The sequence below is a fragment of the Geotrypetes seraphini genome, chromosome 6, assembly GCF_902459505.1.
Source record: "Geotrypetes seraphini chromosome 6, aGeoSer1.1, whole genome shotgun sequence".
Taxonomy (NCBI): domain Eukaryota; kingdom Metazoa; phylum Chordata; class Amphibia; order Gymnophiona; family Dermophiidae; genus Geotrypetes; species Geotrypetes seraphini.
In genome coordinates, this window is record NC_047089.1 from 134,865,512 (window position 1) to 134,887,289 (window position 21,778).

The following is a 21,778-nucleotide window of genomic DNA, read 5'->3' on the forward strand; positions in this document are numbered from 1 at the left end:
TCAAGAATATACACGTATGTTGAAAGTATTTTAGAGAAAGTATGTGCATGAATTCTGACCTGATTAAAAGGGCTCATGTAGCTGGAATCAGCAGATGTAGGTAGGATTATAAGGGTCAATGCAGTTGAGCAGCCCAATAGGGAAGAACGAATCTTTTGTGTAGGAAAAATTTTATTCCAACCGAGATACCACGCTTATAAGATATATTCTCTCTTCTCTGTGAAATTCTGAAGGGAGGGGTAGTAAGTCTCTATTGAGACGCATGTTGATTATAAAAAACAACAAAAAAAAGGTTTAAAGTTGTGTGTATGGATTATCTTTTGTGAGTACAGTAAAACCTTGGTTTGCGAGCATAATTTGTTCCAGAAGCATGCTTGTAGTCCAGGACACTTGTGAGTTTCCCCATAGGAAATAATGGAAACTCAGACGATTTGTTCCACAACCCAAAACTATAATACAAAAATATACATATTTGTATTGCAAGCCCTTGTTCGTTTGGAACAGTCCCTGCACTCCTGCAGCGTCATAGAGAGAGGAACCATTGGCTCAGTTGTGATAATGCGATGCTTGTATACTGTATGTACTTGTATTGCAAGACATTACTGGTATAGCAAGTTAAAATCTAATCAAATGTTTTGCTTGTCTTGTAGAACACTTGCAAACCAAGTTATTTGCAACCCAAAGTTTTACTGTATATTCCAATCTTTGTTTTGTATTTCTTTTTATAAATCATGTAAGCTTAGTATAAGAATGTAATTTTTAGGAATACTTTTGTATGGAAGTAAATATTTTTGCCAGTCAGATGATAGTGAAGGGACTGCCGCTTTAGAGAGCGCTTGTGTCAAACTACCCTGCTTAGTGGGTGGACCCAAAGCTGAATTTTACTTAATTTTTACAAGTCAGCTCTTTGGGGTAGGAACCTGATACAGAATAGGGATTGAGAACAATTCTTATGTGCTAGTAGTTTAGATAGTGGATCTGCCTTTTAAATCTTCTTGTGGCCATATTTACACTGATTTCAAGTATGCCTTCCTCGTGTCACCTACCTTGGGTTTCATATTTTCCAGGGTACTCGGTCCCTTCCTCACACCCAGGTCCAGGCCGTCTGTAGTCTCCCTGTCCCTGATAACCGCAAGGCTCTGGATCCCTGATTTCTCTACCATTGCCCACCGTCTGTATGATTCTATCAAAGGCACGGATTCAGCCCCTTTTCTCTGGACCCAACTCCAAGATCGGGCTATCCGCTGCCTCCAAAAACTTCTGACTCGGGCTCCTGCCCTTGGCCTTCCTGACCCCTCCAAACCTTTCCAGACAAATCTGGTATCGCAGCCGGAGTCCTTACCCAGTTCCTTGGTTCCTGGCGTCCAAACCTTTCCAGACAAATCTGGTATCGCAGCCTGAGTCCTTACCCAGTTCCTTGGTTCCTGGCGTAGGCCCACTGCCTATCTCTCTCGACAATTGGATCCCGTTGCTGCCGGGTGGCCTCTCTGCCTTTGGCAATTGCTGACGTCTCAGATCTTTTACAGCACGCTAACAAACTCACTTTTGGCCGCCTTATTGACCTCTTTGTTCCACACTGTGTAACCTAGAACATAAAGGCTCCTTATGGCTCACGAACGAGCGCCTCCTTAAATACAAAGCCCTTCTTTGTGAAAACCCTCAGGTCTCTCTTGTTGTTTCTTCTCTCTTTGACCCCTCCACTCTCCTTCCCGTCTCCTCCCAGCCGGTCATGCACAACTTCCTTGACACCGTTGATTTAGTTTATTCTTCCCGTCCTGGTCTCACTGATATCTCACTCCGGGACCTTGATCTCACTCTTTTCACAGATGGCAGTTCGTCTGTCATCCCTTCTGATGCCCATATCGCTGGTTATGCAGTAGTCTCTGTCACTTTCCCTTTACTCATGGACCCTCTGCCCTCTGGCACTTCCGCCCAAGAAGCTGAGCTATATACCCTCCCTTCTGCCCTGTGCCACTCTGCCTCTCAGTCTTGCAACATATTCACTTACTCCAAATATGCTTTCCTTACCTTGCATTCCCATAGGGCCATCTGGAAACATCAAGGTTTCGTTACAGCCTCCGGCCGCCTGATCCATCATGCTCCCCTCATTCTTGACCTCCTCGAGGCTGTCAAATTGCCCTTCCATATTGCGGTTATGCACTGTCGAGCCCACCATCGTGTCACTGATCTCATCTCCTGTGGCAATGCCCTTGCTGACCGTACAGCCCGAGCTGCCAGCCTCTGCCCCCTCCTTCGGCTCCTCTGTACACAAATCATTCCTTTTCTGGATACCCTTATACCCCAGTACACTTCTCAGGAACAGACTTGGGTCCACATTCTTTCGGGCCAGTCTGTCCTGAAAGGGGGGTGGATACAAATATGCGCCAATTCAAGTGCCAATCCAGACCCACACACTGATACTTCAAACGCGAACACAGCAGGTACCCTCATATTCATTCCTCAACACCTGGCCCTCATGATTGTCAAAAGATGCCATGATTTGGCACATTCTGGAGAACCAGCTATGAAAATGAATCCCCCAACCAGATGACTGCCACCTCTTGGACACCAACCCATTGAAACATATCCGATGCAGGTTCTGTCTGTAGATTATACCCACTGCCGATAGCTACACAAGTCCATGGGTATGTCCCTGGAAATACGGTATGGCTAAAACTTGGAAGTCAGATCCCCTGAAACCTAGATGGATAGGTCCTTTTACTGTCCTAATTTCTTCTCTTACAGTTGTCAAGGTGTCTGGACACGAAACTTGGTTCCACTACAACACGGATCTTCAGCTGAGGCTTTCTAAGACCTCAAAAGTTCTGAATATTTACCACTGTACTTAGCAGGTTTTCTGAATATAATTCTTTAAAAGTGTTTGAGTTTAATTGACTGCCTGTGGTTCACCACTGCCTTTAGCAAGTGTCTTGAGTATAACTTTTTGAAGTTTTCTAAGTTGTGCCTGAAAGAAAAATGAGCTTCCTATGTTAGCATTGTCGGCACCTTTTGTGTTAAATATCTGATATTTGTGTTGCCCTCACTGCCTTATGTTTCTTTCTTCTGTAGTTCTTTCCTATTGTACTTAATAAGGGCCCCTAGCTCCTTTGCCTGATGTTTGTTTGCATGATGGAGTTAAGTACAGAAAGTGTCAAACATCAGAGGGTATTTTCTGTTTCCAACCTACTGGTGATGAAGTTTAAAAGTGGGCGGAAATCTGCATTGATAATGTTGAGGGTCCACTTATCAACCAGACTCTTATTGTAGACCCCACTCGCCCGGTGTCTTTGTATTTTGATACGTGTGTTATTTGATGTTGCCCAGGGTCATGGTTTTGCCCCTAAAACAGTTTTGTGTGGCTGCCTAGATTGACAGCGTTATTATACCAAATGTGCTAAGTATATATGTCTGTATAACCTGATGCCTTTAAGAACTGCTGCCATTAGGAAACCTTCACTAATGGTGGAGCGTCCTTTATGGGAATGTGTCTCGTAGGCCACCTACAAAAACTCTCATAAATACCCAGCCAATACCCCCTCTGCCTCCCTTACTATAGGTCCTAGCTCTGGCCCCTTGTGTATTACAGGCAACTGCAATCCCATGGTTTTCACTATCACTGACCCACATAACTGGAATGCCAATGTCCAAGTCCAGAAGGCCAGAGGCAGCATGGCATGAGACCCAGGTACTGTTGTATATGTCCGTATTGTATCCCGCTCAAGTGCTCCTGTCCATCACTCTGTGGTGTTTCCCCAGTTTTATGAAATTATGAAAGTAGATACTGATATTCCTGTAATCACTAGAAATCTGTTTATACAGTTTGCTGAAACTATAGGTCAGACTCTTAATGTTAGCAATTGTTTTGTATGAGGAGGGACTGGTATGGGAGAACAGTGGCCATGGAGCTGGACATGTTAAACCTGACTTCACAGACCCTCACTTTTACGTCAGGTCCACGACCTTCACGATGGGCCTTGCGAACCTCCATTGTCGCTTCCCACTGTCTTCAGTGCCCTTCAGACACTGCTCAATGAAACTTCCTATGAATGATGGCCAGCTCCTGATAGTTGATATTGGCTCTGTGATCTGTTTGCCTACTCTTGGTTGCCTGCTAACTGGACTGGTACATGTGTACTTGGCATTATCTATCCCAGCTTCTTCTTGTTACCGCTGGCCGATGGTGAACACCTGGAAGCCCCTGTATTCGACAACAGGGGTCGCCAAAAGCGGTCTACTTCCACTAATTCCCTTACAATAGGTGAACGGGGAGATGACTGTCCTGCAGAATGGATCATTGCTGTTTACGGACCTGCCACATGGGCCAAGGATGACACCTGGGGCTATCGGACCCCAAACTATATGCTGAACCTTCATCTACAAGCTGTACTCAAACTGATAACTAATGAGACCGCCCGAGCTTTGAGTACCATTGGCAGAGCGAATGCTAAAATGTGCACTGCTATCTATTAGAACTGCCTATCTCTAGACAGAAGGTGGAGCCTGTGGCAAATTCAACCTCTCCAACTGCTGTCTTGAACTTGATGACGATGGTAAAGTGATTGAGGAAATTGTGGATTGTAATAATAATAATAATAATTTTATTTCTTATATACCGCTATACCCTAAGTTCGAAGCGGTTTACAGTGAAGTCGGGTCTAGAGAGAGTACAGTGTTAACAGAAGGATACAGGATAATACAAAGTGAGCAGGTACTGGGTGATACAATAAGGTACGAAATATTAACACGATAAACAGTTACAGTATGTTTACAATGAAGTACAGGGTACTGGGGTGTTTACAAAGGGTACAACATAGTAACAAGAGGACAGTTACAGGATGTTTACAGTAAGATACAGGAAAGTACAAGGTGAGTGGGTACTGGGGTGATTACAGTAAGGTTCAAGATATTAACAGGAGTACAGTTACAGGATGTTTACAATCAGATACAGGATGTTATACTAAGTTATAGGGTGATACAATATGAACAGTTACTAGGGATCAGTGCTGTTTACAGCTAGATATATGATGAGCGTAAGAGAGGTAAAGCATTAGACGTTGGGGGAGGGGAAAAGGAAGGGGAGGGTTTTCGAGGTGGTTTATAATTGGTAGGGGGAGAGTTTAAGTGGTGTTGAAGAGGCGGGTCTTCAGAGATTTTCTGAAGTCCGCGTATGATGTGGCTTCGAGTATTGGTTTTGCTAGCTGTTACGCCACTTATTTCTGCCCAATGGGATGATCAGTGACACTCAAAAAAGCACACAGACTATATAAAGCCTAAACAATAACACTTTATTACATGCATAGATAAATATAAAAATAGAATAACATCACCGTATTTCCGGCTATCACCATCCCTCACAATCGGGAATCCGCAAAGATTGATAGGAGAGGAGAACCAAACCGGGCTGTCCCTTGGTTGCAACGAAACTGGATTCAATTTCTATGGGCTGAGTTTTTCTCTTTTATAGAGAAAAACTGCTGCCCTCTTAGTAAGACAGCCAGTTCTGGTCTTTTGTTATCTGTTTTGACAACACCCAGGTCAAAAGAGGTCAAGATAGCAGATTTCTCAGTCCTTTTGATGTTACTGGCCTCTTAGTAAGACAGCTGGTCCTGGTCTTTTGATATCTGTTTTGACAACACCCAGGTCAAAAGAGGTCAAGATAGCAGATTTCTCAGTCCTTTTGATGTTACTGGCCTCTTAGTAAGACAGCTGGTCCTGGTCTTTTGATATCTGTTTTGACAACACCCAGGTCAAAAGAGGTCAAGATAGCAGATTTCTCAGTCCTTTTGATGTTACTGGCCTCTTAGTAAGACAGCTGGTCCTGGTCTTTTGATATCTGTTTTGACAACACCCAGGTCAAAAGAGGTCAAGATAGCTCAGCTGTCCTTTTGTGATTAAAGAAGTCGGATCTCAGATAAGCAAGGTTATTGTAGAGACCATCTGGTCTTACTGTTCTTTGGAGGTCAGGAGTTCAGGTAAGCAGATTTGAGGATACATATCAGTAATATTCTGAACATGTTAGTAATATGCTGGGGCAAAACAGTCCACCCCTGGATCCTTAAGCCTGTATCTCTGAATAAGAAGTCATCCGAATAGAGGGATAGAGTGTTCGTTTGTATACACAATAGGTAAACCCACAATTAAGAAATGTTAGCATAAGGATAACTGAACAAATATAGATTAAGGGATGAAGAAACACCTTTCGTGCTGTAGCGCTCCATCCGGTAAAAGCATCCCACCAATGGTGTGCAGTAGTAGCTTCAATATGATCTGCTACTGAATGCAAGTTAGTATTTAAAAATTCAGTATCTATTTTATGCTGCAGCAAGGTAAGGTTACGTTGCTGATTTACTTTATTTAGGATTGCTATATTTTGCATGGCTTTCTTTACAGAGGGTAATAAAATAATTGGAGTAAGTACATCGACAAAAGAAAGATTAACATTTACATTTGATATCCAGGGTTCATAAAAATGATAAGTTGCATTATTTGCCCACTGCAACACACTAACATTCTGTAAACATACTGAAAAGGGAGCTTGAATAGCAGGAATCACAAGTTCAACAGTACTGCTAGCAACACAGACATATTTATGTAATATTTCTTGTATAAAAGTGTAACCTTGATGTTGAACGGTCCATTGGCACAGATTGTAGGTATGTTGTAGAGAACATGGTTCATAGATCACATAAGGAGATGGACAAACTTGTCCATGTTGAATTTGTTTACAATTTTTTAACACGTATGTTTTGTTCTGTTCATCTATTTGTTGCCCATAGTAAGTAGGAAACCATAATTGGGGTCCTAATACCAAAGGCATCACAGTGAAAGGACACATTATGGTAGAGTTCCTTACATCAAATAACGTAAGCAACCCTTCACAGGAGAAATCAGAACATTGTTTTATATCAAAATTCCACCATGTTCTATCTAAGGGCGTGGTTTTATTAAATAATACAAAAATCAATGAGGTATTTCGTAATTGTAACTGCTGGATAAAATTAATTCTTTGTTGTATAAAAGACAAAACACGAATCTCACAAATAGTCCAATGTAAGGCTGAAGAAACATTACTATCTAAAGTATATTGCTGTATTATAGTATCATTAACAACATGTAACATTAACTGATCATATCGTAAGGTTAGTTCATGATTATGTACAGTATTTGGCATCCATTTACCTTCCCATCTAAATACATCCGCTACTCCGGAGCCAAAAGATGCTTGTTTGCCAGCCAATATTTCAGAATCAATAGTATTTACAATACCTAATGTAGTTCCCGCCCCCCCTAATAGTTGATCCAGCCATCTTCGGGTCCTACATTTGGGTAAAATAGGAAAATTAATTTTCCATTCATATGTCATTTCCTTATGTTCCAAACTGGTATTTTTGCATTCTCTAATATTTCTTACTAAAGAGGCATTTAATGAAGTAGGATTAGTATGGATAAATGCCATAATAATTACCATGTCAGTGCGGTTTTCAATTTTGGTTGAATTCATACAAATTAGTCCCTGTGCCCTGTTAATGGGTAAGGATAAATTCCAAAATGTAGTGCTAGTAAACTTTTGTGTTTGTATTATATCTCTAGCCACCTGTTTACTAACTATATTTTGGGGGAAAGTATAATTAGTACATTGGATCCCTGTGTGATTTTGAATGGTAATGCTAATTACAGAGGCATTCATCACCCAAAAAGGAGTTTTATAATATTTAGTGAACCCGGTATCTGTGTCATATCGAATGACAGGGGAAGGAGAAAATGTAAAATTCCATATGTTACACAGAGAGTTTTCGCTGCATGTGAAATTATCTTGTTTTCTCATTGAAGTTGCATTTTTCCACTGGACCGTGACGACAGTGGTTGGACGGTCACTCTTCACTGACATTATTGCAGTTTGTCCGTACCATACCAAAGATAGAATGGCGATACACTTCCATGTTAGGTCCTGTGGAAATAAAAAGAATCTTTATTCTCTCCTAAAACATTGGTCTCGTGGAGCGAAGATTGGATGTTCATAACCATCCACTAGTATTTGTACAATACTATCTTTCCCTGCAGCTATTACGGTGGCTCCTACTATTGGTTGGAGTGGTTTCTTCCACCAGATTCTCATATCAGCTTTAATTACATTAGCTGCCCCAAAGCCTGGTTCACTTCGGCCATAATGGTGCAGGGGTTTCTCAATTAACTGTGGAGCTTCCATTTTAATTGCAATAGTTATCAATTGTGCAACACGATCCCCCTTTTGGAGAATGATAGCTTCTTTTCCAAGGTTTAATAACAATATTCCAATTTCGCCCCGATAGTCTGAATCAATGACACCCCCCATTATAGTTACACCTTTAAGAGCCAAACTTGATTGCGGACAAATCTGTCCATAATATCCCTTTGGAATAATCACCCCCAAACCAGTTTGAATAGGTTTCACTATTTGTGGATCTAATTTGCATTCATTAGGGCAATATATATCTAGTCCAGCAGATCCATCAGTGGCCCTTATAGGAAGCTGTACTCCAGGTCTAACAGTCCAAAACTGGAGGGTACAAATTTTGTCACTTGCTTCAAGAGTGGAATACAGCATCCTATTCAGGGGTGTAGTATGTGAAGCTATGGGTCTATTGTTCAAAATTTGTAAGGCTTCAGTTAAATGTTCCCTCCACCTACGCAATGACTGATATCCTAATCTCTTTAATTGGGTTTTTAATAATCCATTCATCCTTTCTATCAGTCCTGAGGCTTGTGGATGATAGGCTACATGTAGTCTCCATTGAACATTGTTATCATTGATCCAATCCCTAATCATATTACCTGTAAAATGAGTCCCCCTGTCTGACTGTATTTCTAGAGGGTGTCCGTAATATAATGTAATTAATCCTAATGCTCTAATTGTGTTTTCTTGATTGGCTTTCCGGCAAGGATAAGCCACTAACAACCCTGAATAGGTATCTACCATGGTACACACATATTGACATCCTTTAGACAATGGTAGAGGGCCTATATAATCTATTTGCCAAATCTGACCTGGTAGCCTGCCTCTGGCTATTTTCCCAAAAATTGGGGGCATCTGCTGCGCTGATGTGAGAGCTAGTTTACATAAATGACAATTACTGATTACTGTCTTTACCATATCTACAGTACAATGTATTCCTCTATCATGTGCCCACCTAATAGTTCCCTTCTCTCCAAGGTGTCCTGACTTTTGATGTGCCCATGTTGCCATGGCCATTTCGGAAGCAACATCTGTTTCCATGACCACAACGTGTGGGGTGGAAGAGTTTTGTTCTTCTGCCAACTCTGTTTCAGTGAGTTTGGATGCGCTATCTGCAACAGAGTTGAAAACAGTGTCAAGCGTATCTTTCACAACATGTGCATCTACATGGTACACTGTTATTACGGTAGTATTGGCCCATTCCAGAATATCTTGCCAAAGTCTGGCTCCCCAGACTTCTTTATTGTGAATTGTCCAATTGTCCTTTTTCCATTTCATCATCCAAGTTGTCATTCCATTTGCTACTGCCCATGAATCAGTAAAGATATGGCATTGTTGTCCTTGTTCTAGCCGTATGGCCTGCCACACTGCATATAGTTCAGCATATTGTGAGCTCTCTCCTTTTCCGGTAGTTGTTAGCAGTTGCTTTGTGACTGGATTAAAGGACACGCCCTTCCAATGTCTCAGTTGACCCTGGTATTTGGAGGAACCATCTGTAAACCAGGTATGCTTTTGTTGTGTCTCAGTTAGTTCTTGATATGTCTTTCCCCACCGAATGGGACTTTCACATATGTCGTCCACTTGCAATGGGGTATCTTCTGTGGGCACATTAAATGCTTTTTCATGCAGCATCGTTACTCCATGTAGGCTTGACTTAGCCCTCTATTGGATGTACCATTTCCATTTTATGATACTCTGTTCCTGGGCATGTCCAATACGATGAGTTTTTGGGTCACTCATGATCCATGTCATAATGGGTATTTCTGGTCGTATCATTACTTCGTGTCCTATGGTCAACTGTTCTGTTGCTACCAAAGCCCAGTAGCATGCTAGCAGCTGTCTTTCAAAGGGTCCCAGTTTCTGGGAGAGTCCTATTCCAGAATCCCAAAGGCACTCGTCGTCCAGCTTGCTTTTGCCATTGGCTCCAATTAGCATATTGCTCCTGTACACTCACTTGCAATTCTACTGGACCCTCCTTTAATGGCCACAAATTCATGGCTTGCTGAATAGCTTCCTTTGCTCTCTGGAAAGCCTGCTCCTCGTGTTCAGCCAAGACAAAATCATATTTTTTCCTTGTGATTTTGTACAGAGGAGACAGGATTTGCCCCAAGTGTGGAATATGTTGCCTCCAGAATCCAAAAAGGCCAATAAAGGCCTGGGTTTGTTTCTTACTTTGGGGAGAAGGGAAGTTTACAATCTTCTGTTTAACTTTCTCTATCACTTCTCGACACCCTTTTGACCATTTAATTCCTAAAAATACCACTGTTTGTGCTGGTCCCTGCACTTTCTTTGGATTTATTTCCCACCCAGCCTGTCTCATTGTTTCTACTACCAATGCCAAAGCATCTGCAACTTCCTTTTCTGTATTACCCTGGATCAAAATGTCATCAATATAGTGTGATAGTTCTACTCCTTCAGGTAAGGTACAGTTATCTAAATGCTCTGCTATAATCTTGTGACAGAAAGTGGGACTATGTAAATACCCTTGTGGTAGTCTTGTAAATGTATATTGTCTCCCTTGCCAAGTGAATGCAAATTGTTCCTGACATTGCTCCACTATAGAAATAGAGAAAAATGCATTGGCTAAATCAATAACTGCATACCAAGTACCAGTTCGTGATTGAATTTGTTCAACCAGTGTTATCATATCGGGAACAGCGGCACTTAAAGGTGGCGTGTGTTTATTCAATTCTCGGTAATCTACTGTCATTCTCCAACTTCCATCTGCCTTATGGACGGGCCATACAGGATTATTGAAGGCGGAGGTAACTGTTTTTATTACTCCTGCTTTCACCAAATCCTGTATTGTATTGGTAATTTCTTCGTGCCCTCCCGGAATACGATATTGTTTCATGTTTACAATTTTTGTGGAGATTGGTACTACTATTGGAACAGGTAATTTTCCCACCACTACTGATCTTATAGGAATGGCTGGTGATTTGCCAAAACTATAAATTCCATCAGAAAGCTGTAAGGTTGGCTTCCGGTGACGTCACGAACCAAGATGGAGGGTTAGAGACATTGCTCTGACTCTCCACTCTGTAGAAGCTTACCTTTCCCGTGGTGGGAGTTGAAATTTGTGAGTGAGCGAGTCGCGGGGAGAGCGTGCAGCCTAGCGCGATTGCAAGATGCCGTCAAAAAAAAGAAATGAGACCGGCAGAGCGTCGGAGCGCGGAGGAGAGCAGGGAGGCCTCCGACACGTGCGAGGGACCTCCGGCATGTCCGCGCGCGAGTCGGGAGACAGCGCGTCGGAAGATGACTCGGAGCGCGGTGCCTCCCCGCGGCTACGGCGTGCAGGAACGGCGGCGGCTGTTACAAGAGCCGATCTGCAAATGTGGGCCACAGAGATTAAAGAGGAGGTGGCAGCTGTTAAAGGAAAAATAAAAGAGGCAGTGAAAGAGATCCGGCAGGACTTTGCTGACTTGCTGGGCAGAGTGGAAGACACTGAAAAGAGATTGGGGGAGCAGGAGGAGACGGTACAAGGACTCACTACCCAGGTGAAAGCAGTCCAAAAGGATCTACTGGATTGCTGTGCTCAAGTGGAAGATCTGGAGAATAGGTCCCGACGGAACAATGTCCGGATCCGGGGAGTTCCAGAAACAGCTGAGTATGGTGATGCTGCGGCTGTGGTGCAGGAGCTTAGCCGGTTTCTGCTGGCCGAGGATGGGGTATCTGACACTGCTCCTGGGGGCCTGAGAGTGGATAGGGTGCACCGCACACTGGGTCCGAAGACTGGAGATTACCCGAGAGATATTATAGCTTGCATCCACCACTTCCCAGATAAGGATCGTCTGGTGAAGAAAGCTAGAGACATGGGTGTTATATCCTGGAAGAATTTGAAAGTGGAGATATTTCAGGATCTCTCGACCATCACTTTGCAGAAGAGGAGAGAGTTTCAACCGTTGCTGGAGGTGCTGAAGCAGAACAACTTACGCTATCGCTGGCTGTTCCCATTCGGCCTGCTGGTTACTTTTAATGGGGTGCATAAGCGTGCGACGACTGTGGCGGAGCTGCAAGCGATACTTTTGAAGGAGGGCCTGGTGCAGCTGGGAGATTCCGTTTTGAGCAAATTATCGGCGCAGAAGTTGGAGCGGTATCAGTGGAAAGCGGTGCCCCAGAGACGGAGAGGACGACAGAGCTCTCGACTTGAGGGGGAGGCAACCGAGCTGGGCGCAGCTGCAGCCCCGGACACCTGAGTGGATGGCTGAGGGTGTTCGTGTTCAACCGCTGCAGGGTTCTGGACCTTGGTGCTGATCCAGTGATGACTTTGGGAGTGTGCCTGAGAGTATATGGTTAAGGGTATGGGGAGCGATTGAAGGGGGGCTATGGTGTGTGAGAGGTTTGGATGTGGGGACGGGAGGTATATTAAAGGTGACATGGGGGGGTGGTGAAGTCACTTGAAGTCTTGGAGGGAGTGGGGAGAGAGGGAGTGTGGGTCTGGTGGGGAGGGGGGTGGGGAAGATTGGGGAGGAGGGGTGCGGATGGGGGGGGTGGGGGTATGGGGGGAGGGGAGCTTGGGTCACGGAGGGGGATGGTAGGGGGAGGGGTGTTGGGTGTGTTGTTGTTAGTTGAGGATGGGGGGGATAAGGTTCTCAGATTGGGAAGTTTGAATGTTAAGGGGCTTAACATGCCACGTAAACGGCAACTGTTGTTGAAAGAAGTTAAGCGCCTATGTTTTGATATTTGTTTTGTTCAAGAAACTCATTTTGTAAAAGCTGGAGAAAAACTTGTACAGTTCCGGGACTATCCAGTGAGGGTTTGGGCATCTAATAGGGTGGAGCGGAAAAAAGCGGGGGTGGGGATTCTGTTTTCCCACAAGTTGAAGGTGGTCCCAGAAGGGGAATGGAGGGATGAGGGAGGGAGATGGCTTATCTGGACTGGTACTGTTGATGGAATTCGGGTAACGCTGGTTAATTTGTATGCACCTAACTCTCAACAGGGCCAATTTTTTGACCTTCTCCTGCCCAAAATTTTATCGGTCAAGGTGGGGCACTTGGTGGTGGGGGGGGGATTTTAATTTGGTTCTTAATCAGGAATGGGATTCCACGGGCAAGGGGAGTGACAGACTTAAGAGTGATAGAAAAGGTCTGAAGAGATTTCTGGAAGTCCTTAATGTGGAGGATGGGTGGCGGGTGCAACATTGGATGGATAGGGACTACACTTTCTATTCTCCTGTACATGAGGTGTACACTCGCATTGATTTGATATGTGTGGATAAAGGGTGGGGGGGTAAGGTGATAGACACCAAGATTGATACCATTGGCTGGTCTGACCATGCCCCGCTATGGATGGATCTGAGCTGGGGAGGACCTCGGGGGGGAGATACGTACTGGAGATTAAATGATACCCTGTTGGGTGATCCGAAAATTGTGCAGAAGTTAGAAACGGGGATCTATGATTTTCTAGAGTTTAATAATGTGGATCAGTTTTCCCCCGTGACGATCTGGGAAAGTTTGAAAGGGGTGTTAAGGGGGGAATTGATCTCTATAGCTGCCTATAAGAAGAAGTCTCGGCAGAAGGAGGAATTGCAGCTCCGGGAAACGCTCCGCACTTTGGTGGATCAACACAAGAGGGGACAGGGGGGGCCCGCAGCTGAGGCTTCGGCTTCAGGAAACCCGAATGGCTCTTGGGAAGTTGGAAGATGAGGTGATTAAATTTAATCTTGAGAAGTTGAGGCTTAAATATTTTGAATCGGGAAACCGGGCCAGTAAACTTTTGGCTCACAGGGTCAAATTGCAACAATCTAGGAGTAATATTTTGGCTATTAAGGAGAGTGATGGCACGGTTATTACTGAGGATGTAGGCATACAAAGGCGGTTTCGGGAGTTCTATCAGGAGCTTTATACTCCAGAGCTTGAGGGTTCCGTGGAGGAGAGCCAAGCCTATTTGAGAGATTTGGGACTGCCCACTCTATCTGGTTCGGATGCGCTGGGGCTGGAAGGTGATATTACGGTGGATGAGGTATTACGTGTTATTAGACATTTGAAGCCGGGAAAGTCTCCAGGACTGGACGGGTTTACAGGGCTGTTTTACAAAAAACTTTCTCCCTTGGTTGCGCCTTTACTAACTAGATTATTTAATTCCCTGAAAGAGGGAGAGCGCTTGCCTTTCTATATGCGTTTGGCAGGGATCACGATACTTCCTAAACCAGGGAAAGATGAGTCTTTGTGTGGCAGCTATCGCCCTATCTCTCTGTTAGGTATTGATACCAAAATCTTGGCCCATATTTTGGCTGATAGGATGGCAACCTATATGCCGGACCTGATTCACCCGGACCAGGTGGGGTTCATTGGGGGGCGTCAGGCGGCTGATGGTATTAGGCGGGTGCTGAACTTGGTGTGGGCGGCTCATAGATCAAGGACGTCTTGGGTGGCGGTGGCGGTGGATGCCGAAAAGGCGTTCGATCGGGTGGATTGGACGTTTATGGAGGCTGTCTTACGCCAGATGGGATTCGGGTCGCGCTTTATTTCTTGGATTCTCACGCTTTATCATACCCCGTTGGCTTGCGTCAAAGTTAATGGGGTCTATTCCAAGCCCTTCGAGTTACATCGAGGGACGAGACAAGGGTGCCCGCTCTCTCCCCTGCTGTTTGCTCTGGTGATCGAGCCTTTGGCTCAAAGCATACGTCTGTCCCGGCTTGTGAAGGGGGTGCAGGTGCAGGGGGTTGAACATAAACTGTCCCTTTTTGCGGATGATATTTTGGCCATAGTGGAGGGGTCGGAGAGTTCACTTCTGGCTTTACGAGATCTGATGCGAGATTATGGGCGGATCTCTGGCTTCAAGGCTAATATGTCTAAGACGGAGATCTTGAACATTTCGGTACCCGAGCTGGAGGCCCTGGAACTGCAACATAGGGTCCCCTACCGCTGGGTGAAAGGCCCCATTAAATATCTGGGGATTTTGCTGGGGGTGGAATGGGATACCCTGTTCCGCCTTAATTATCTTCCTTTGGGAGCGGCAATGCGACAAGACCTTGATAGATGGGACCCTCTGTGCCTTTCCTGGATGGGTAGAATGGAGGTGGTACGTATGATGGTCCTGCCCAGATTTCTCTATCTCTTTCAAGTTCTTCCTGTTGAAGTCCCTAAAGCCTATTTTATTCGCTGGCATAGGTCACTTTTACAATTTATCTGGAGGGGTAGGCGTCCCCGGGTTGCGAGATATGCAATGTTCAAATTTAAGGAGGAGGGAGGCCTGGGGATACCCAATTTGGAACTATACTACCGGGCGGCACAGCTTAGGGCGGTTGTAGATTGGCATACGATTCCGGCCAAATTGTGGGTTTAGGTGGAACCTAGGGGCATAACGGCTCTGTCTTATTTACCGTGGGTGGGCTTAAGGGAGAAGGAAATTGTTAATCTTTCTAATCCTTTTATACGATGGACGCTACGGGTCTGGATGGGGGCTAGTAGGAAACTGGTGGATAGGGTGCGGGGACTACATTTTTTGCCTATTAGGTATGCGGAGGACTTCATTCCGGGTAGGGAGGGGGGAGTCTTTTGCAGGTGGGAGCAAGGCGGGCTGAGGCGTTTTGGCCAGCTGTTGGAGGGGGAGAGCATTCGTGGGTTTCCTGAGGTGTAAGCTTCTTTCCATCTGGAGCAGCGTGATTTATTCCCCTATCTTCAGGTGAAGGATTATGTTATGCGACTCAAAGCGGGGGACCTCCACGCTTATAAGCGCTCGAGGTTTGAGTTCATGTTGGGGGACCCAGTGCGTCGGGGCTGCATTTCGCACCTATACCGCATATTGCATGCCGACCCTGGTCAGCAGACATCTTATATGCGGGCTTGGGAGGAGGATTTGGGGCTCACCTATACGACAGAGGAATGGGAACAAATAGCAATGCGAATACACCACGTGGCGGTGGCTCCACAACTGGTAGAAAATGCTCTTAAGCTCCTTGTGAGATGGTATGTTACTCCTGTGATGCTTGCAAAGATGGGTACCTCATGTACAGGGGAATGCTGGAGAGGGTGTGGTCTGAGGGGTACGTTCTTCCATATGTGGTGGGAGTGCCCTCACATTTTGGAGTACTGGACTCAGGTGTTCCATTATGTGGGGCGCCTATTGCAATGTACTTTGCCATATAGAGCGGAAACAGCTTTGTTGGGGGTACTCCCAGGGGAAGTGGAGGAAACGCAGGACAAGATGGCACGTCTGGCTTTTACAGCTGCTAGGCTAATACTAGCCTCTCTTTGGAAGAGCCCCACGCTACCCAGGGTGGAGATGATGAGAGTGAAACTGGGCTGGGTATGTGAGAAATTTCGCCTTTCCGCTCTACTTACCCGCCAGAGGCGACAGTTCGAGGATCTGTGGGGTAGGTTCCTGGAGGTGGAGGGAAGTTCTGAGTTTCCTGCAAGGGAGGCTTAGAAGGCTTACTCCCGTATGGGGACCTCCTTTGTTTCCTGGGCTTCTGTCCCGCTCCTTCTCCTTTATGGTGCTTATTGAGTAGAGGGGGGGGATCTTGCTGCTTCTTGGGGAGGGGTTAATTAGCTGGTTCTTTGGGGGGGATGGAGGGTGGGGTCTGGGAGGGGGTGGGGGATGGGGGGTTTGGTTGTGGGGGAGAGGGGTGTCTCATATTGTACACACTGTATTCCTGCTTCTTGTTTTTCTTTTATGGTTATGCCATACTGCAGTACTTGTTGTAACAGTGGATACAGTGCTTAAATAAAGAATTACAAAAAAAAAAAAGAAAGCTGTAAGGTTAGCCCTTTCAGGATATCTATCCCTATTATATACTCAGGAATCTCAGTGATCAGTACAGTATATTCCCGGATTGGTAATTGTCCAATTTTTAATCTCAGTTTTGTCTGTACTGCTTGTATAATTTTCCCCCCCAATCCTGATATTTGTATTCTAGGGCCCCTAAATTTTTTAGGGTTCCCATATATAATAGATGCCTCCGCCCCAGTGTCCACTAGAGCTTGTACCTTTTGCTCCCCAGATTTCCAATAGATATTTACCTCGACATGTGGACGCTGTTCTAATTTGGTCCAGGCAAACACTGAGGCTTGGCATTCACATCATTGCTCCTCCCACCACTTCCACCCTTTTAAATCAGGATAGAGTGGAAGCAGTTTCCTCAGGAGGAGCAGTTGGCACCGGCATATCCTCACTCTTGCTTACTTGGGCTTGAGACATAGATTTCTTTTCTAATCCTCTACTTTTGTACATTTTCCATAAAGTCCCGGTATCTTTCCCATCTATTTCTTCCCTCTTTACCCCATCTTTTATTAATGCCAAAAACATATCCCTTCGGGATACTCGATTAGCCCTGTTTGAATTGGATTGTCCTTCCCTCTTTTTATCAAAAGTAGTTTGAGGTCCCCAGTCTCCCAGATCTCCTAACTGTCGGACCGCTTCCAAGACTTCCAAAATAGACCTGTCTGTTTGATTGATCAACAGAGTCATAATTACCTGTTTGTATGCCGGTGCAGCATACCTGATAATTTTATTTCTCATGGATACTGTAAAGGATAATGACATATATGTGTCAGCGTGACCTATTACTAAAGCAACTTTCATAGCCTCTTCCTTAATTCTCATTTGTGCATCTTTCAATGTATACCAAACTTTATCATTTGAAGGCCAGTCAGATTCAAGGGGATATCGCCTCGTGACACCCTTCCCAATTACCTCTAATAAAGACCATTGGTTATATATGTCGTTTAATACATCGCCCTCCGAAATCACCCCAACAGCAACTGAAGCACTAAACATGATGGAACAATGGACCACAGACTTCAAACTGAAGCTCAATTCAGAGAAAACTAAATTCTTTATAGCCTCGCCACAGGCACATAACACGACAAAATCACTACACATTAACAATCTTAACTACCCTATTCAACCAACGATGAAGGTCCTGGGAGTAATGCTGGACCAAGGTCTAACCATGAAAGACCATATAGACTCCCTAATCAAAAAAGGGTTTTTCACCCTCTGGAAACTTAGGTCTATTAAGGCTTACTTCCACACTTCAGCCTTCAGAATTCTAGTACAATCCCTTATACTAAGCCACCTGGATTATTGCAACATCACCCATCTGACAATCCCCCAGAAGCAAATGCAAAGACTACAACTCATACAAAACGCAGCAGTCAGGATGATTTTTGGGTTGAAGAAGTACGACCACATAACCCCTTCCTACAGACTCCTACACTGGCTGCCGATGAAGGCACGCACAAAGTTCAAGCTAGGATGTCTCTGTTTCAAGGTATTAAACGGTCTAGCCCCTAAATACATCACAGACCTCTTCTCATTCCCAACCAACAGACATGAAAGAAAAACACACCTGAAATTTGTCTCCCCACCGGCTAGAGGGTGTAAATATAAGAGATACCATCAACAACTGTTATCGTACCAAGCAGCCACATGGGGCAAAGACTTAGAAAAACTAATTGCATATACAACCAACTATGGTGAATTTAGGAAACACCTAAAAACATACCTGTTCTTGAAATACTTAGATAACGAACCAGAACATCAGCCCCCTTTATAATACCACAACATACCCAAATCATTAAATTATAAACCCCAACCCAATCATCAACCATGAACACTATATTCAATTTAAGGAACATTTCTAATCATGTGTAAGCAGCACGGCACACAAACTGCTGTTAATATTTATTAATGTTGGAACTACCAGATGTACAATGTTATACCCTTTAATCCACTGTATGTACAGTCTCTCTTTATTGTAACTACAGTTTATCTATATTGTAACTACAGTTTCTCTATATTGTAAACCACTTCTCTTTATTGTAAACCGCCTAGAAGTCGCAAGATAGTTGGCGGTATATAAAAATAAAGTTATTATTATTATTATTATTATAATTTGTCGGATCGGGATCCTCCCGTAGCGCATCTTGTACTGCTGCTTCTTGACTAATTCGAACGAATTTAGGGGCGTCTGTGGCATCTAACATAATCCCAGCTGCACCCAGCTCCTGTACTCGGATTACCCATTGTATTAGTGGCTCCCCGGGCCGCTGTGTAAAGCGTGCCATAATATCCATGACTTCTTGCTGAGTAAAGTCCTCCATAACATCATTTCTAGTTAGATTTTCTCCTGTCTGCAGATTTCCCTGTAATCTTCGTCTCCTCAGTGGCTTTGCTTCTAAACTTTCTGCCTGCTTTCCTTCATTACATATATCCTCCTCACTGGTATTAGAATTGGAATCCCAAATATCCCCATCCCATTTATCTGGATCCCAATCATCCGGAGGATGGGAAAGCAAAGTCCTAACCTTTTTGGCACTCACTTCCCCCTCTGTTTTTTGTATTTATATTGAGCACAACGCACGGCTGCCTTTTCGGCTACATTTTGATAGGTGCCCACCTTATTCATTAACAATTTATTTTGACATTATAGCATTGTGATGGCATTCTGTTGCTCACACATTTTCTTTTCCAGCTCCCCTAACTTTGATTGTAACTCATGTTTAGCTTCATGCAACTTCCTTCATGCTGCTAAAATCATCCATCCTCATCTAGAAATTCCCTCTCGCTCTTTTCCTTTTGTAATTTTCACCTTTTGTAAAGAGGCACATAATTCATGTGGATCCCCACTTCCAAAAGTCCAGGATTCACATAATCCTGCCTCGACAGACCACTCAGTGGCTACTAATTTATAAATGCTGTCATCCCAACCCGGAATGGAGAGGTTGGGGGCCTGCCCCTCAACCCCATGTTTCATCTGGTGCCTTTTTGACCACATCGATCAACCCCACTTCTGGTACCAATTTGTTACGCCACTTATTTCTGCCCAATGGGATGATCAGTGACACTCAAAAAAGCACACAGACTATATAAAGCCTAAACAATAACACTTTATTACATGCATAGATAAATATAAAAATAGAATAACATCACCGTATTTCCGGCCATCACCATCCCTCACAATCGGGAATCCGCAACGATTGATAGGAGAGGAGAACCGAACCGGGCTGTCCCTTGGTTGCAACGAAACTGGATTCAATTTCTATGGGCTGAGTTTTTCTCTTTTATAGAGAAAAACTGCTGCCCTCTTAGTAAGACAGCCGGTTCTGGTCTTTTGTTATTTGTTTTGACAACACCCAGGTCAAAAGAGGTCAAGATAGCAGATACTTGTTTGGTTTCTCAGTCCTTTTGATATTACTGGCCTCTTAGTAAGACAGCTGGTCCTGGTCTTTTGATGTCTGTTTTGACAACACCCAGGTCAAAAGAGGTCAAGATAGCAGATTTCTCAGTCCTTTTGATGTTAGTAAGACAGCTGGTCCTGGTCTTTTGATATCAGGTCAAAAGAGGTCAAGATAGCTCAGCTGTCCTTTTGTGATTAAAGAAGTCGGATCTCAGATAAGCAAGGTTATTGTAGAGACCATCTGGTCTTACTGTTCTTTGGAGATCAGGAGTTCAGGTAAGCAGACTTGAGGATACATATCAGTAATATTCTGAACATGTCAGTAATATGCTGGGGCATAACACTAGCCATGTGTTCAGTTGGGCTGCCTGGAAAGAAAGCATTCTGTTTAGGTACTTCTTGTAGTGACATGATTTCAGGGATGGGTAAGTAAAGAGGTTTGTTCTGCGGGAGGTCTTTTTTGGGCAGTAGGTGAGGAATTGGGAAGCTAGGTAGGTTGGTAGCATCCCGAAGATCGCTTTCACCAAACTGGCTCATGTTCCTGTCCAGATCTGGCGTGGCCTTACTGCAGATTGGCTCTCTGGTACCTTCGGCTCCTGGTTGCCCTCTGGTTCAGCAATGAAGACCATCTTACTGGTTGCCGCCCTGTCTTCTCTGCTCCTTTGCTGCCTGCCCTGTGTGGTCTCCATAGCCATAAAGCTGCTCCACCGAACTGTTGACCGTTCCACTGCTGCTATGGCCCTTGCACTTCCCAAGTATCAACCAGTCCCTACAACTGATACTGACCTTCCTCCTTCTTGAACTTTATCAGGCTCGTCTCCTTTCTCCTTAATTCGACTAGCCTGAAAGGGGGGACTAAAGAAGTCTGGGACTGGTTTTCCTAAATGTTGAACTAAGTTTTCTCTTTAATAAAATGCTGAATTATGTTTAGCTGCAGACCTAACTTATCTCATGTTCTAGCCTGCCTGTACTGGGTGTTAGCTTGGACATTCTAACTTCTTATGGCTATCTCAGCATAAACGACATATAACAGAAAGACTGCAGGGCTTAGATAAGTGACCTGCTAATGACCTGCTAGTGTGAGCTTAGCACCAATGATTGTTAAGAAAAGTAACACGTGAAAAGTTTTTTCTAGAATTCAGTTGTATAGCCAGAAGAATGTATAAATATCTCTGTAACGTCCTGTTTTCGGGACTTCTGAAGCCAGCTTGGAGCTCAGGAGTTGCATATGTATGCTAATAAAACCTGTTGCTTTCTTCAAGTCTCTAAGTTTTGTGGCTTCCCAAAGTGACCTTTCACCATCTTTTAATCTTTGTAAACCGCATAGAACTTCACGGTCCTGCGGTATATAAACTGTTATTATTATTATTAACCCTGTCCCCGCCCCTGTAGCTAAGCGGCATCCCTACCATCTGACCAGGTTTCTGGGAGCTAAATTGGAT

General features: G+C 44.3%; 1 protein-coding gene across 1 annotated transcript; it reads right to left on the reverse strand.

Moving 5' to 3' along the window:
• Window positions 1-5,748: 5,748 nt before the first annotated feature.
• LOC117362690 lies at window positions 5,749-20,663 on the reverse strand. Its single transcript, XM_033949495.1, has 2 exons — window positions 20,090-20,663; window positions 5,749-7,948 (listed from the first exon to the last, which is right to left on the reverse strand). Exons 1-2 carry the CDS (start codon window positions 20,108-20,110, stop codon window positions 6,056-6,058), a joined length of 1,914 nt encoding a protein of 637 aa, XP_033805386.1. The 5' UTR covers window positions 20,111-20,663; the 3' UTR covers window positions 5,749-6,055.
• Window positions 20,664-21,778: the final 1,115 nt, after the last annotated feature.